General features: G+C 51.5%; 1 protein-coding gene across 1 annotated transcript in view; it reads left to right on the forward strand.

Annotated features, from left to right (window-relative positions):
• Positions 1-13,246: 13,246 nt before the first annotated feature.
• WNT7A (Wnt family member 7A) overlaps positions 13,247-17,598 on the forward strand; it is a gene marked incomplete at both ends in the record, with an annotated part of 34,908 nt that continues 30,556 nt past the window's right edge. Inside the window, 2 exons of the mRNA XM_084269665.1 lie at positions 13,247-13,317; positions 14,288-14,514. Of these exons, the coding sequence (XP_084125791.1) occupies positions 13,247-13,317; positions 14,288-14,514 (298 nt within the window). The remainder of the gene's footprint in view (positions 13,318-14,287; positions 14,515-17,598) is intronic.

Raw genomic sequence — 17,598 nt, forward strand, 5'->3', positions numbered from 1 at the left:
GAAATTTTCCAGCATAACAACAGAGGCACCGGTGTCATCGTCCCCCAGCCCCACGTGAAACACAAATGAATGCTACCTGACCACCCTGTGCAGCCCCACAAACCTTCACCCACGTGATAGGCACATCCCATAGGTGATGCACGAAGCCTCCCGCGTAACGTGCCGAGGTTAGCCAGCCTGGCTGTGTCTGACCTTTAAATCCATCTTGTCTTGTCTGTGTGCCCAAGAGGAAGTCACATGTGTGGCACGAGCCTGACCCAGGAATATTGCAGGGAGCAGGATATTTTGTGTGAATAAGGAAGGGCAGGGTCTGCAAGATGAATCACCGAAACAATAATTATCCTGAGGAAAAACCTTGGAGGGTGGATTAACCATGATAACTGCCCTTTCAAGGTAACAACAATGCGAGCCGTCAGCTCTTCTCAGTGGTGAGGAGGAGCAGAAAATGCTTCAGCACAAAACAAAAATAAAAATGATGGAAGTTCACAAGAAGAGATTGACCAAGGCGGCATCCTTCACTTCCCAACCACTCTGACTTCACCCCGCGATTGTTTTACAATCCAACACATGAATTGCTCCAAAAATTATTTTTAGTGCTCCAGTGGCTTTCAGTGAAAATAAATAAAGGGACAGACAGTTGCTATAAAGACAGGAAATAAACTTTAGAAGCTATTTGGCTTTTGGCTGAGCAGGGCGACTGAATTACACAGTTCCTGAGTGTGTATGATAGTCTCAGATAAGATGAGCTCCAAATGATAATTTTCTTCTCTTTCCTCTGATCAGCCCAGTTATAACGTTGCAGTTGGTGCTTTGCAATAGCTCCACACCTGGGGCAACCCCCAAATCTGGGAATGTCAGGGGCTGCAGTCTTTGCGTCATGGTGTGTGGGGATGGTGTGCATTTCCCTTGGCTGCATCAAATCCAACTGCAATGCACTGGCACGGCATTGGTGGGCAGCATCTCCCATTAGCAGTATCTGTAGCACCATGCTGCTCCCTGTCCTGTGGGCAGCCCCCCTGGCCATAGCTCGTTCCTGGAGCAGCAGCAGCATCCTCCTTTCTACCTTCCTTCCTTCCTTCCATTAGTGCCACCGGGAAGAGTGGGATAACTATGATTGTGTTGCACTTAGGCTGCTCAGAGTGGCTTCAAGCATCCCAGGGAGAGGCAGAGCCATGGTGGCAGCGAGGGACACGGGACATGTTCTTCCACTGGAGATGGGAAGAGTGACAGCAGCTCTAGGGCTACGTTATGGGGAGCAGGGGCTGGCAGAAGCCATCAGTAAAAATGAGCTGCGGGTACTCAAACATTCCCTGCACTGAGAGAGGCAAAGGCCCACCTCAGTCTCCCAACTGGACCAATACTCCCATTTTTGTTAACGAACCAGCCTTGTGCCCAGCTCCAGTTACCTCAGCTAGGAGCTCCTGGATGACCTGCTGCCAGAGCTGGCGGCCAGGATGGCATTATTTTGCTGCCTTTCAGTTTTTCAACCACTAACTCTCTCAAAACTCCTCTGAGCATCAGAGCAGCTACAGACTGGTTGGTGCTTCATCCCCAACTGCCCCTCAAGGGCTTCACCCCCCATCTGCGCCCAGGTTGGTGACAGCATTGGCACTGCTCCTACACACGCTGCAAGGCACAGATGCCTGTGGGTGCTTCTTGGTGTGAAAAAACTCATCTGGGGGTCATTCAGTTCCCATCTGAACAGAAAAGCTTGCTGCAGTGACACCGTTTGGGGTAAATAAGCCTGAATGTGGAAGATAAAACCACAGGCAATCCGTGCTCAGCAAAGGTTGCTATATGCAGAGCATGAGTGCTTGGCTGTCCATTCCTTGCCAGACAGGGAAGCTGCTGCCTCGAGCGCGCTGTCAGGCTCGCACCGGGTGTACGCGGAGGAAGGGCTCTTCCCCAGACCAGCTGAACAGCTGCCAGCAGTGAACGCAGAGACGGACACCGAAAGTGAAACCACAGCACCATGGGGAGAGAAAGCTGGGAGGAGGAGAAGGTGCTGCTTGGGCAATGCTCTTTTGCTCTGGTACCAAGGGCTTGAGTTACTGCAAAATGGTGCCCTTTGTGATTGGTGGAACAACAACAACAACAACAACAACACTATCCTTGTTCCAATGTTCATGGATGCCTTTCCAGCTCCCTGCTCCTGAATTATGAGAAAGTAAATATGATGGTTGAAACTTCCCATTACTAGAGTGGTTCGCTGTGTTACATACCTCTGCCACTGCTGCCCGACCCAGGCAGCCAGTGTCCCCTCGTCTCTCCCCACAAGCCTTCTCCAAAAGCTTCGGGAGGCTGTTGTTTCCAGATGGGTCCATCAGCCTTTGAAGGGTGGTCTAGGGGTAAGGGGAGATGAAATTACTTAAACACTCTATGATTCTATTTGCTTGTTTAGCTGTATACGGGGTTCCCTACCGACCACAGCAACATCTCTCCCTTTGGTTTTCAATTTCAGGTTTAACAAAAGGATTTTCATATTTGTGTGTCCCCAACACATAATAAAACCACGTTCAGCCTGGACTCAGTCATGCCTCTCTGTGACAGAGCAGGAGCAGAGCACGTTATCAATTTGAACAGATCAGTTTCCTCTATGGTGGAGTTGTTTTCAGCGTGCCATGATCTGTATTACAAAAGCCAAAGATATAAATGATCAACTGGAAGCTTGAGTTAATTTTTCCTCGTGTCTAAATTAGGAGGGTGAGTAATTGCTGCAGTAATCACAAGCAGAGCCTGTTTATCAATGCCGGTGAATAATTGGCTATTAAACAATAGTGCACTTTGCTTTTGAAAATTCACAACACTCGAACAGGAAGCATGCTGCCAGTTTTCTATTAGCCGGGTGATGGATGAGAGGAGTGGCAGGATTACAAACGCGGTTTGGGGAAAAAGCTTTCTGACATTTCTCCCCCCAAAAGCATCCCTACGCCTAACAAGTTATCCTCACTGCAAGGATAAGCACACAGTGGGCTTGGATTACAGTGTCTGAAGTCACAGGGCCAAAATAGCGCAAGCCTAATTCCGTAATCAATCACTGTTGATTGCAGGCGGCCAAGCGCCGTACCTAGAAACCACAGGCAGGAGCTGCCTCTTGTTTTCTGTTTTCGTACACACGTCCGTCTGCCACTCAGGCGCTGCTCTGACCTCACCCTTTGTTCACAGCAGCGTCTGCCCCTGTTATCTTCCTTGTGCCTGCCCATTTTCCATGCCAAGCCTATCCTCTTCCCACCATGCTCCTCATCCCTTCCTTTTACAACTCTGGACCAAGTCCCTGTCCTCCTGTACCGCTGCTACACCCAGCTACACCGAGCCCTCACCTCCACCTGCCTATCAGTGCCACCACTGCATTTCTTCCCTCTCCCAGCTGTTTCTGGGCTCTGCATGCTTACCCCAGCACTCATAGCTCCTCCAGCTCTCAGGACCTCACCCGTCTTCTCGTCCTTTTCGATCCATCTTCCTTTCTCTGAACTCCCTGAATGAGGAGCAGATATGGTGGTATCAGTTAGCCATCCCTCCCACTCCTACTGCTTCCAAGCCCTTTCTCTTACCCGGCCTCTCCCCATCCTCCCCCTCTGTGCTTGATCCAAAGCTTTTTTTCCTCCTCCCAGATTCCCATACTCACTCTCAGTGGTGTCAGCTTCTGACGTGACAACCCAACCAATTTCTTACATTGGCATCTCCGTACCCTTGTGCCTTCAGACAGTCTGCAGCTCCTGTCTGACCCAGTCACTCTGAAGTGGTTCACCTGCCACGTTTCTCTTCTAGCACTGCTCTTCCTTGCCTCTCCGCTCTGCAGATTCCCCCTCTGGTCACTGCTCATCCAGGTAATTCAATTACCTTTTCTTTCCTCCTCTGTTTGCAGACCTCTCCTCCCCGTCCTTTTCTCAATTTGGAAATTGCTCATTTGCTTTCAGGCTTCATTTCAGTCTGGTCTAGACTGCCTTCCCAGAGGCTGGCCCACTGACTTCATTTCACTCCCCCGCCCTGAGCTATTAACACAGCAGCAGATTCAAATTCATTCTCTCCACCTCTCCATGCTGTCACCTTCCCAGTGAAGCAGCCGTAAGATCCCTGAGTCTGAAGAAGGGTATCTGCAGCTCTGGCTGATGCAGCTTCTCAAACGCTTTCTTCTCCTGGTTCCCCTGTTCTCACAGGAAATACAAGCCAGCTGGTTTCCATCCTCTCTGTGGCAGGGTACCAGTCTGTTTTCCCTTCCGACAGCATCACCATGCCATCTCATTTTCTTTCATCCCTTTTAATTCTGATTAACCTTAACCCTCTTCATTTGACCTTTAATTCTGCAATTTCCCCTTCACTGACATTCTTAGACCACCACCACCCTGACTGAGACCCCCCAAAACAACCCCAACACCCTGTGGCCTGATATTGAGCTACCTCCTCATTACATCTTTCCAACTCTACAAGTACATGCTAGAACACGATCATGCTGCTCTCTAGATCATTAGACCCCCAACAGTTCACAATTAGATGCCTGATAACTTTATTTACTCCACAATTACTGTTAGGAAATACATATCTGAAGACATTATGGGGCCCACAGTAAACAGCTGTGCTCTAAGTGTCTGTACAGGCAGCATTTCCAAAACCACAGATTAGCTCAGTCAAGCATTTTTGACAGATCAGTTAATATTGTTTACATAATTTAAAATGAAATATTGAATGAAAACCTGTTTTGCCTTACATCTTGACATAAAATATAACTCTGCCTAGGTGGATAGGGAAAAGTTCCTGGTTCTGCAAGGAGATAGGGAATTATTGATCAGAGCTCTGATAGCTGCAATACAATCCTCTTTCCTAGGGTTCGCAGAAATCCCCCAAAGCTCTCCTATTAGCAAACACTGTTTGAAAAAAAACTTGGCCAGAAAACAAAATCTTTCAGTACTTTTCCTTTTATTTAAAAAAAAAAAACAAAAAGCACCACCCCACAGTGCTATTTTAAGACCAGTTTTATGGTTTAGGCAAAGGCTAAAACAGAAGGGGGAAAAAAAAAAGGACAATATTTCATAAAGTTTATGTGCACTGCTCATAACTCTCTCTCACACCATGATATCACTGTGGCCCCATGCGTTTCTAGTGATCCCTTTGACATCAGCCATGTAAAAGCACATCTCAAAACTCTGAATAGAGAGGGGGAAGAAGGGAAGCTGAGTTTTGGAGGAAGGCAGGTTTTGATTTCTATTGTTTTAGCTGTAATCATGGTGATACAGATCTCATCGCTTGTGGTAATAGTCTCAAAACGCCTGCTGCTGCCTGTCAGGTTTGTAAATATGCACCAGCCCAAGGTCAGTCTTTGTCAGAACAAAAAGGGGACCCGTGTCTGCCTGTGCCTTCCCCCCACCACTCCACTTTCTCCACCCTTTCTCTCCTTCCTGCCACGGACACGAGCTTGCTTCCCCTCATCTCCACATGATTTCCTCATGCTGTTTGTTACCCCTTCCCATACACGATTTTGTGACTCCGCCCTGCGCCCATTCGGGGAACGGACAACACCCTTGTTGTCCACGCTGCTGCTCCCCACCCAGCCACACGAGCTGCCCGCTCCGTGCATCACCGTGCTCCTCTCGCAGCGACTGGTCCCACGCACGGCACCGCTCCATCCCTTGCTGCCCCAGTGCTGCGAGCTGCTGGTACCCAGCAGGTATCACCACCGAAAGGTACCTGGGTAACTGCGATGGCGTTTGACACCTGGTCCCGTGACACCGCTCCCTTCCCTTCCATTGCTGCTCCACCTCGCTGTAGACTTGGGGAAAACTGGACAACTTTGGAAATACCTTCTTTTAACTGCATCCGCGGTTCTCCAGTCCTTGTGCTGCCTGGAGGCCCATGTCCTGTTTTCTGGATCAGAGCCGTGGTGTTTAAGACTTTTCTTTGGCAACAAATAATCTGCTTTAACAGTTCATCTTTTCACCTCTGTGTCCATTAATAAATGCTTAAAGGAAATGTCAGTTGTTTTTTTTTTTTTAAAAAAAAGCAAAAAATAGCATTTGCCTGAGCACACATGGTGATAACTGGGGAATAATATTTTTTGCAAATGCAACATATTCCCCAGGGGGTTGTAATTAATAACTTGTTATGGGGTAGGCTCAGAAGATTCTTACAGAGGAAAGCAAGAAGCCTGGATGAGCAGCATCCCTATGATCACATAGCTGTGTTTGTGTGTTTATACCTGCCATGGGACAAAAGGTTAAAAAAAAGAAAAAAAAAGAAAGAAAAAAAGAGTTGTGGTAGAACTGGAGGTCTTCATGTGACATGCAGCAGGTCCCTGGTGATACTTCACAGATTCACAGAATTGTAGGGGTTAGAAAGGATCTCCAGAGATTGACTCCAACCCCCCTGCCAAAGCAGGTTCCTTAGGACAGGTCGCACAGGTAGGCATTCAGATGGGTCTTGAATACCTCCAGAGGAAACCCCACAGCCCCCGTGGGCAGCCTGTTCCAGTGCTCTGTCACCCTCACTGTTAAAAAGTTCTTCTGCATATTGGTGTGGAACTTCCCATGCTCCAACTTGAGGCCATTTGCCCTTGTTCTGTCCCCACAGACCACTGAGAAGAGGCTGGCTATTTCCCTCTGTCTCCCACATTTCAGATATTTATAAACATTAATCAGATCCCCTCTCAGTCTTCTTCAGGCTGAACAGTCCCAGCTCACTCAACCTTTCCTCGCAGAAGAGATGCTCCAGACCCTTAATCATCGTCTTTGTAGCCCTCTGCTGGACTCTTTCCAGGCCCAAACTCGAAGCAGCTCAGGTGATATCAGGGGGCACAGGCAGCAGCCGTTGGGATGCAGCCCCAATATCAGGCACGGTCCACACTGGCATGTGGCTGCAGGAACACAGGAAACACTTGTACAGCAACAGTGAGTTGCTTACATAAAAAAGATGAAGGCATTTTCCAAACAGCTACAACCAACCTCCCAGTCCCACTACCTGTAGCTTTTTCATGCTCAATAGCATCAACAATCACATCTTTGCATGGGGGTTGCTCCTCAACTCTGAGACCTACAAATTTTGCCCCAAAACTGGACTCAGTGGGATCCAGCAGCTGAGGCTTCAGGCAGCTCCATCAGCCTGTTACTTAGTTGTAATGTAAAGTATTCCTTCATACACACCAAGATTAGAAAGCCTGAGCAAACACAAACACAAAGAAATCCTGGACTTGCAGACCTTGGTTTCAGAAGCTCCTCAAGCAACATCTAACTCCAAAACCAGGAGACAAGTTGGAGGCTGCAGCAGGGAAACAAGAAATTCCCATCTAGGTCCTGACACAAAGACACAGCACTGCAACACATTAGCATCAAATCACAGCCATCTTCCAAGTCACCAAGTACCCAGCAGAGCCCTGAATGATCCAAACAGCACAACTCCTTCCTTACCTCAAACCTTCTACTGACCTCCAGTCATCCATCTCTCCACCCAGCTCCTAGAACACCCTAAGCCCATCAGTTACTAACTAGATGAAGCTGCAGATCATTAGCTCCCAAGGCCATGGTGCTTGCTAAATGACTTTCACCAGCTGGTTTGCCTTAACTGCTGAGTTCATCATCTGCCTGGCTTGGATGTACCTCACCTGGAGCATCCCTCAGCAGGACCTGGACAGTTGAGCTTCCCCTGAAGGGCTGCAGTCCCCCCTCCCCCTGGATCTCTCAGACCCCCACCCTCAGCTTGCCAGACACTGTTTAGATCACCAAGGTGATCGATCACAAGGCGATCGATGACAGCAAGGGGTGTGTTGGCTTTATATTGCCACAAGTGTTCAAACCCAGACAGGACTTACTCTGGAGAGTGGCGCGGTCAGCCCTGCCAGGCAGGGAAAGCGGCTCTCGCCCTTCCTGAGCTACTTGTGTAATTTACTCCTCGTGGAGAGAAACTCAGCAGTGGGCTATTTATTGCTCGTTTGTGTGGTCCTGTTAATACATCTGTAAGCTGAGAAGTTACTGTGGTTGCTGATGTTATGAGACATTGCAGGAGCAGGACAAGAAGGGCCCGGGAAATTAGCTAGTGTTGTGGATGCTATTTATTTATTATAATTCCAACCCCAACCCCCACCCCAAGCATCCTTTTAGGAGGTAGGAGATTCTTAATATGAGGAGTGTTGGTATATGAACCTCACGGTTTTGCCACTGAAAGGACTCTCTGGTCTGATTTTTGCAGAAGATGTTTTGACAACAAAACAGTGCAGCTATGATTAGCCTGATAAAAGGGAGCTGGAGTTGGAGCACTGATGGTATGTGCATCTAGGATCTAGTTACAAAATGGGCTTTTAACCACATTCTCCCTCGTGAATTTGTGTTATCAGAGACCATCTTAAAAATAAAGGAAAGAAAAAGAGAAAAAGAAAAAGAGAAAAAGAAAAGGTAGCCAACCTTTCTTTTTCATTTTATGTGGGCATGTTTCTTGTATTTCTTTATGTTTATGAAAAATGAGACATTAATAACCTTGACCAGAGCCACACAGTGAGCAGACAGGCCTTGTGCAAACTTCAGCAACTCACATCAGTGCAGAGACTGAGAGTAGTGGTGACTCTCTTGCACCAGGGTGAACTGCTGGATCCGGCTGTGGGTTTGCAAGGGAGTCCAGAAAGGTTGTGTTGAGATCCACAGACAAGCTTGGTGGGGTTTTTTTTCCTAATTTATTTTGAGAATACTTTTTCAGAGCCGATTAGTTAGCGTACTAAATCACTGCACCGCCTAACCCCAAAAAGAAGCCCTGACAAACAATTAACAATAGAAACACCATTGTGGCAATGCATGATGGATGGCTCAAGGGTGTAGCTTGGGCCTCGTCTTTGTTCAGAAGAAAGTTGCTGCTGCTAAATAAAGAATTGGGCAGTAAAAGGTGAGAGTGAGGAGATCATATCTGGAATAAAACTATTCGCTCTGCTTGCAGATATGTTTCCTCAGAGCAGTGAGCATCTTGGGATGAAACAGCCTGTCGAGGTTTCTCCTCTTTCACTGTGGCAAAATAAGCCATCTGCTTGCCTGCAGGCTGGTGCTGAGGTGGGGTGACTGTCCTGGGATACGTTCACCTCTCTGCCTCCCTCGGACCTCTGCCGCGAATGCCTGTCTGGGTATCTCAGTCCAGCTGCCAGCCCACCCCTGCCAGAGCCACATCTTGGTCCAGCTGGGCTGCCCGGCATCTGCTCCGTGCACTGGGTACCTTCCCCACCAGCAGGGCAAGCTGGGTGCTCCTAGATCCCTCGGACCCTTGGAGAAAGTAAGTTCCTGCAAAGAGACCATGCTGTTCTCCCAAGTGAAGGGTCCAAAGAGCTGGATTTTTATGTGCAGGCATCTTATGAACCAGGAGCTCTGGGATGTCATCTTAACCCACTCAAGAGCATGGTCTCAAGTTCATTTCTATTGCCACAGGAGACTTCCCGATTCCTAATTTTCTGTCATTAATTTCTAATTGTTGTTCCAAGTTTTGTATTAACTTAACAATTTGCCTGTAACTTATTGCTGTACTCTGTTTAAAGAAATAATCTATCATAATGCCTCCTATGGATTTCATTGCTCAGAGATGAGAAAGGAATAAATATAGAGTGGGAAAAAAAGGAGGGTGGATACCAACGCACTGTAAAACAGGCGTTAGGTAAGCATGAGTTACTACAGACCACTGGAAAGACCATGTGGTCGGAAGGACCATTTAAGGTCTACAGCACTTTCAATGGTGATTAAAACGTTGGAGAAACTTTGCCAAACAAGACAAACTACCCTTCAGTAATCTGCACAGGAATGTTATTTTATGTATGCTTCACGTGCGCATGCACACACGCACACATGCTCACAATGTATCTAGGTCACAATTTCTTTAGGAGCAAGCAAAGGAAGAGAAAGTCATTGATTAGTCTGGTAAATTATTTATCTGCATTTTCTGAGGAGGCTTTGCCATTTTCTGCTCTTACTGAAGCCTAAGACAATTTACTCAGCCTTGACCTATCCCATACCCCTCTGCTGTGTCAAACGGCCGACTCATTGAGGTTGAATCAGACAAAATATCTCTAGCTTCAGCATCAGAAGTACAAAAGAAGCAAACCCAAGGCTGCACAAGCTCCTTGACTGTGTTTGATGTGCCAGATCACCATAGTGGGGAATATGGACCGAAACCCTGATGGAAATTTAAAATGACCTCCCAGTTCTTTCAGTGTTCAGAGGTTCACTTTGGGGGTAGATTTGTTCTTTGGAAAGCAGGTTTAGCTTCAGGATGAGACTCCTGAGACTGTGTCCATTTATGTCCAAGGACTATCGAACCGTCATGACCAATCATACTAAGAGCAACAAAAAAAGCAGCAAACCCCACCTCCACCCTGAGGCCTCTCCAGCAGCAGCACTACTGCTCACCTGCAGGGTTTTGGTGGTTGTTTTGGTTGCCCCAGCCCTCCAGAGCCCAGGTGGCAGGTCAGAATGTCATTGTACTAAGCTATACATGGAGCAAAAATTAAAAACCCCCACCCTTCATTCTCAAAATCTGAACAGGCAAAGTGTGTGCTTTGGTGATGGGCTGTGATGATGGGAATGTTCTGTCACTTGGGACAATTCTGCTTGCTGTGCAAAGGGGACAGTGCATTGAGCATGTCCACGCTTCCCAACTCATCTGATAAAACTTATGCTGTGGTGATGCTTCATGCAGGGCCATCCCACCTCACCTGAACCGACAGCCTATGTACCTCACAAGAGCTAGGGGAACATCTCTGTATGTATTTGCTGTAGTTGTGTGTGGGGTGCACCAGCTCTCCAAAATCCTCTGGTTGTTACATACCTATCCCCATTGCTTCCCCAGGCGTACAGTGGTGGTGGTGTGGGTACTCAGTGCAGGGTGCCTGTCCCAGCGTGATGTCTGGGGCTGGACTCACTGCTAGCATCAATGCCGGGGATGATAGGCACATGGGAATAGCGCCTTTCTGCCTCTTGTAATGGCACTTTCCTGTTCTTGGGGGTTTCCACCCCACCCAAAGAGGATACGCCTTGAATTCCCTTCTCCTGAGTGCACATCCACACGTGCAGGCTGTGCCCTGCCGCACTGGTCTGTGTCTGGTGCGGGGTGAGCTGCAGGGCTGGGCGATGGCTGTGCCCCACTTCGGGATGCAAAAACCTCGGGCGGCTGCTCCCACCGCTCCTGAACGCCTTGGAGGTGCCGGGGGCTGCCCGCGCTGCCTTATCCGTCCTCCCTTGCCCTGCCAGTCCTTCCCTGCCCACCCTGCCCGCTCTGCCCTGCCTGTCCTTCCGTGCCCTGCCCGCTCTGCCCTACCTGTCCTTCCCTGCCCTGCCCGGCCCTGCCCTGCCCGGCCCGCCCGGCGCCGCAGCTGGTGGCCCCGGTGCCGCCCGCCAGGTGGCGCCCTGACCAAGAGGTAGCGGCCGCGCTGCCCGCGGGGCTCGCGTCGCTGCCTCCCACCCCGCAGCCCCAGCGCCACGGCGGGCCCCGCACACGGCCGGCCGCTGGCTCCGGGTGCCCGTGGGGAGGATGGCCCGGCCCGGCCCACGGCGGGAGCCGGCAGGGCGGAAAGGTGATGTGAAAGCATCTGCTGAGCTGGGAAAGCTCTGAGCGGTGGGGAGGGGGGTGGAGGGCGAGCGGCCGGGGGGGGGGGGGTAGCCCTGAGAGCTCTTGGCAGCACTGCTCCCCGCTCGCCCGCCCTCCAGGGCCGGTTGTCCCCCGATCACCCCCCCTTCTGGGGCGGTGACGGGGAGCGGCGGCGGGTCCGTGCGGACGCACCGGCGGGGTCTGGCCGCCGCTCCGCTCCGCTCGCTGCCCCGCGAGAGGGACTCCACACCGGGCTCCTAGGAGGGGTGCCGCGTGCCTGTCACCGGCGTTTTGTTTTCAGGCAGACACTATCAGCAGAACAATTCCCGCACCACACCCCTGTTATCATTTAGGTAACCTCCCTGTTTGAAATATTTTAAGTGGATAATAAAATAGTCACCATATCCGTGCAAATTCCCGCAACGAGGAGCTGGGATACTCCTCTCTCGGCCGGGCCGCCCCCCTTCCTCCTCCCCCGCGGCAGGAAGGCGGCCCGGCAGCCGCAGCCGTTTGCTTCCCCCGTGGGGGTCGGACCCGTGGCGGCCAAGTCCCACGAACACCTGTTGTGAGCCCACTGCCACGCAGGGTCCGGCGGGACACCCGGCTGCGAGCGGCAAAGCGTCCCTGTCTATGCCGTTGGAAGGCTCGGTCGAAAAATAAGCGGTGAGGGCACCGCAGGTACACAGGGCAACGCGCTAGCGGCCGGAGGTGGGGCAGCGGCCGCCCCCCCGTACCTGCCGGTACCCCCTAAGCCGCGCCGGTGCGGGACGAAGCGGCTGTCCCTCCCGGGCGCACACGCTGCGGGCTGCCCGGGGCTCGCCCCGCCGCGCCGGCTCGGAAACCGTGAGGGAGAGGAGCAGCAGCACGTTCCCCGCGGGGAGGCAGAGCGAGGGGAGGAGCGTCGGGGCCGGGGCAAACGCATAAAACCAGCCCCAGGTGCTCAGCAGCCCCGGCGAACGGACGGCAATCGCGGAGTAAAAACTTCAGCCCCTCACCCCCGCCCCTCCGCGGTACCTGACGGCGCGGAGCAGCGCGGGGTGCGGGAGGAGCGCGGCGGCCCCATGCCGCCCGGCGGGCCGGGGCCAGCCCCGGGGGCACCCCCCGGTGACACCCCCCGGAGCCCCTGCCGCTTTCCCGCGGGCTGCGCCCGCAGGAGGAACCGCGCTGTCCTCCCGAGCAGGATCGCCGTGAGCCTTCTGGCAGGCAGGTGATCCGTCTGCCATTGCTGGTTACCCTTCTTCCCACCTCCCCCGCCTTTCTTCCCCCCCGGCTGGACAACTCCCTCCTTTGGAGAACACGCCCAAGTAGCTGAAGAAGAGGAAAGGGGGGGAAAAAAAAAAGAGGAAAAAAAAAAAAAAGGAGAGAGAGGGAGATAGTTAACATTGAACCTGGGGGGAGCGCCCGGAGCCGCTGCCGCTCAGGAGGATCCCGCAGCCCGCAATAAAGCGCTCCGTGTGACAGGCATACAGATCCGGGAGAGAGGGGAAGGAGAGCCAGAGGGGCAGGCGGACAGGCAGAGCGGAGAGCCCCGGAGAGGGACATGGTGAGTGCCTGCGGGGGCTCGCCAGCGCGCAGCGGCGGGGCGCGGCGGGGGCTGCCCCTCTTGGCCGCGCTGCCGTGACCCGCGGCGGCTCCGCCAGAAACGGCCCCGGGCCAGGAGCGCGGCACGCATCGTTTCGCATGTTGGGCTGAGACACGGCAAGCAAGGAATATGAACAGGAAAACAAGGCGCTGGATCTTCCACATCTTCCTGAGCCTGGGGATTGTCTATATCAAGATCGGGTAAGTAACTTTTTTTTTTTTCTTTTATAACAATTGAGCTCTCTCTCGCTCTCCGCCCAACCTGCCCGGACCTGTTACTATTTAACTCGGGAAGTCACAAAAAAAAACCCCAAACCAACAACCCAACCCCCCAAAAAAACCCCAACAAAAAAGACGACGGTAGTGATCACGATTATTTCTTAAAATACAGGTAGACTCCCCGCCTTCGAGTGACCCTCAGGGCTGCAGCCTCTGGCGGGGTGAGGCGTCTGCCCCCGCGATGAGTGGAGCTTTGGGGGGCCGGGCGGCGGCCCCTGCCGCCGGAGGTGGGAGGGGGACACGACCCAGGGGGACCCCGCGGGGCAGCCGGCCCTTCTCCGCCCCGGGCTGCGGTGCCGCGGCCGCCCTCGCCCTGCTCCCGCAACTACCTGCCCGGGCTCGGAGCTGGCTTCCGCCTCCCCTCTGGGAAATCCCTCGGCGGCTGCAGCCGGAGGAGACACCGCCGCCTGCACTGAAAGGCCAACGGGGAGGGTGGCGGCTCTCCGGCCTCGCAGCATCCCTGGCCCGGCCCGAGCCGCCGCGGCGCTGCCCGTCCAGGTGCGCCCGGCTGCGGGGCGGGGAGGAGGCGCAGCCCCGGGGCAGAGAGCGCGGGTCGTCCCCTTCCCTTCCCTCCTGCCTCCAACTGCTCAGCTGGAGAGGGAAAACCCTCCCAGCCCGTTGCCTGTGCGTGGCCCGGGCACGCAACGCCGCTGCATGCGCTTTAATTCACGAACGAGGAAGTCGGGTCCCGTTTGGGCAGGAGCCCGAGCGCTCCTTATCTCTGCTCTGGCTTGCGGAGAGAGGGAGAGGGAAGCGGTAGGGAGAAAAGGCGGGTGCTTTCCGGGGTCACCTGCCAAAGCTGGACCCCGCAGCGCGGGAAGGTGGTGGGGGTGCTATGTCTGCTTTCGGAGCAAGTCTCCCCCCAGCCACCCCTGGTGTCTTGTCGTTGCAGGGGTTTTTCCTCTGTGGTGGCCCTGGGAGCCAGCATCATCTGTAACAAGATCCCGGGTCTTGCCCCCCGGCAGCGGGCGATCTGCCAGAGCAGGCCCGACGCTATTATCGTCATCGGGGAAGGGTCCCAGATGGGCATCAACGAGTGCCAGTTCCAGTTTCGCAACGGGCGCTGGAACTGCTCTGCCCTGGGAGAGAGGACCGTCTTCGGGAAGGAGCTGAAAGTGGGTATGTTGCCTCTCTGCTTGCTACTGACCAGCTCCCACCCGCGTGATGCCAGAAGGGGGGCACATGGGGAGCATCACAGGGCAGAGCTGTTGGTGTTGGGAAGGACCAGCTAGCTCACGCAGCTTGTGCCAGCTCAGGCAGGACCCTCACCTTGAGGGTGTTCACTTGGACACTACGGCTGTCGTCACCAATGTGACGGACGTCTGTGCTGTCCCCTGGCAGGGTGCCTGCCACAGTCCTTGCTGTGGGTCAGGAGAGCGCTTCCAGCACAGTATTTCACTGTCCTGCTCTCACAAATCCTTTCTGAAAGATGTTCCATCTGCATGTGCAGGACAGCAGCCTTATTTGTGTGTGTGAGGATGTGAAAAAAGTGTTTGGTTCTGGTTAAAGGTGGTGGCCAGAGACCAAATGGGGTTAGAATTATGTTTCTGGGGTGCAGACACCTCAGTGATACAGGCCTGATGTCTCTACCTGTTGGGATTGAGGTCAAGCAGTCAGTCTCATTAGAAGAGGTTCCCACCATATGAAGTAGTTACAGCTGCTCTCTCTAGTGCCCTCTCTCCTGTGTGTGTGCTCAGACTTGAGGTGTCAGGGCATTTGGAGGTGGGCTGCTCCCACCAACAGGCAGAAGATCCCATTTCCAGTTTCCATTTTTTTTCCTTTTTCCATTTATTGCAACACTACAAAACACATTGCAATTCTTAACTAAAGCAGGCATTAATAGTGACAACCACCAATACCTCAGGAAACAGAGCTGAGCTTAAAACTCTCACAGCCCTGTATTGCAAAACATGTAGTAGTGGAGCCTACTCAGCGTTTGCTGATTCCACAGCACTTAAAGCGTGAGAAAAAGTCTTTTCCAAATATGGGTATGGCCATTTTTAGAGCCACCACTGAAAGCCAATTGCTCACAGAATGGCGTTCTGCATCCAGAAGTCAAAGTTGAGATCTGCGGTTTCCAGCCTTCGGGTCTTTTTGCCTCCTCCCCATCTAAAATGTAGATGGAAAACCCAAAAAGTAAACCAGCAAAATGCTGCTCAGTGCGGTAGGAAACACGGATGTTTCATGAGAACGGAGGAAGTGACCAAGGGCAGAAGCTAGAAGAGCCCCGAGCAGTGGTGCTGTGCACCACTTCTGGCTTGTTGGGAAAGCCTCTGGACTGGCCTGGCTCCAGGTGCCGTTCAGTTATAGACAGACGGCAGGGTACGGCTCTAGTGCCTCATTCCTCACATTCCCACGAAACGCAGAGATACAGCACTGCTGCTCCGCTCCGGAACTCCCGAGAACGCCTGCTCTTGACCCAACGTATGCTTTACCACGTGGGCACGCCAATGGGTGTGTTTTCCAAAACTTGGAGGTGTTTTAAGGAAAGACCAGAAAAAGAACAAGACGACTAAATTCGAAAGCCCCGCGTGAATGACCAGGTCTTTCAACACCTTTGATAATCAAACGCAGCCAGTCAAGTAGGGAATGTAAAAACCACCCCGTGCAGCACTGCGAAACATCTGAGGACGGACCATTTATTCAGATTAGCTCATTGTTTCTATTCCTTGAGCTGAGCTGTTCCTGTCAGTGATCCGTGCAAGTGTTTGCCACTTATGTCAGTGAAGAGTCCATTTGGACGGCTGACAGGTTTGGGCTCATTTAGTCTTAGAGTAACATTTCCTTAAACAGAAAATGTGAGAAGAAGGATTTCTTTTTCTCCAACAAATCATAAAACTGCAGAGTTATTGTGGTCTGTTGTACAAACATGCACTCAGTTCTTCCCCCCCCCCCCCCCCAAAAAAAATTGAATTATTTAGCTAGCAGGTTATATTTAGGACCTTTTAAAGAAAGTCAATATTAAAGGAAGTAGACTTTGATCTGTCTTTGAGGTGATAAGTCTTAATACGTTCTATCTGTCCATTACGAGGCTAAGATGGATAGGGAAAATTCATCGCTGGTTTCAGAACACTGAGAAGCATTGAACGGCATCCAAATGATAAAGCTAATTTAAAGAATAACTGAAAACTTCAAATTTAATCAGGTCATACATTTATATTTGAAAATAAACTTCAATGAAAATCATGCAGCTTTGAAATCTGCAATGGTGACTTCCGCTTGTGTGCAAGGCACAAGTGGTGTCCTGAGGATAAAAATACTCAAACACCATGAAATACTAACTAGCATAACCGCTCCTGCTCCTTGTTCTTCCTCTTCTTCCCTGTCAGCAAGTATAGAAACCTAGAATATCCGGCACAGCTCACCTTTTGATGGATATGGGGTAAAAGCATCTCTCTCCTACGTTCTCTTCTTTTTGCCGTTGAAGGAAATACTTTGTTCTGGTTAAAAAGGGTAAAACCTGTGTGCCAGAAAGCTCTAAGCCAAATTTGGTGCCCACAACCAGGCCTGTGTGCCTTACCCTGATGGGAAGACAGAGAGATGTGATGTGAAGGATCGTATAACCTGTAGGATGTGTTTTAATGTTGGAGCAATCTGGGTTAACGTCAGGGCAGACACTGTACCCTCATAGCTTCTTAATTAGCAGTGCCACCTCTAGGTTCTTCATCTTCTGACACCTTTCAAACAGCATCTAATATATTAGTACCTTTGCTATCTCACTGTATTTCCTGGCCAACGTCATCCTTAAAGTTATTACCTCAGAAGTACAGAGGGCACCTTCGTCTCACCCCTTGCCATAAAGTCAGTGGGACCACACGTGACCCCATCCCACTCTGTCTATTAGAGGCTTGGCTCTGGAGAGGCACTGGTGGACTTGGTCTATGATTGGGGTATGACTTTAGAATGACAGCGATGTGGCTGGCCTTGCCATGGCACTGCTGAACATGTGTGGGGAGCACTTTTAGTGTCAGTTTGGGGGGATGTGTGTAAGTAACTCTCACGGCAATGGATTTGCATGGGTTAGTTCTCATGGATTCTTCTGAACTGTTTCCCAACCCGTGATTTTGATGCACAAAAGCTAAAGCTCTGCAAAACCCAGGTTACATGGCTTTCACCTTCACTGCCTAATCTGTATGATGGGTGTTATGCAAAAGTACCTGGGTTATTTAGATGATCTTGTTGATACTGCAGGGTGATTCAGGG

The sequence above is a fragment of the Gallinula chloropus genome, assembly GCF_964237585.1.
Source record: "Gallinula chloropus genome assembly, chromosome: 12".
Lineage (NCBI taxonomy): Eukaryota > Metazoa > Chordata > Aves > Gruiformes > Rallidae > Gallinula > Gallinula chloropus.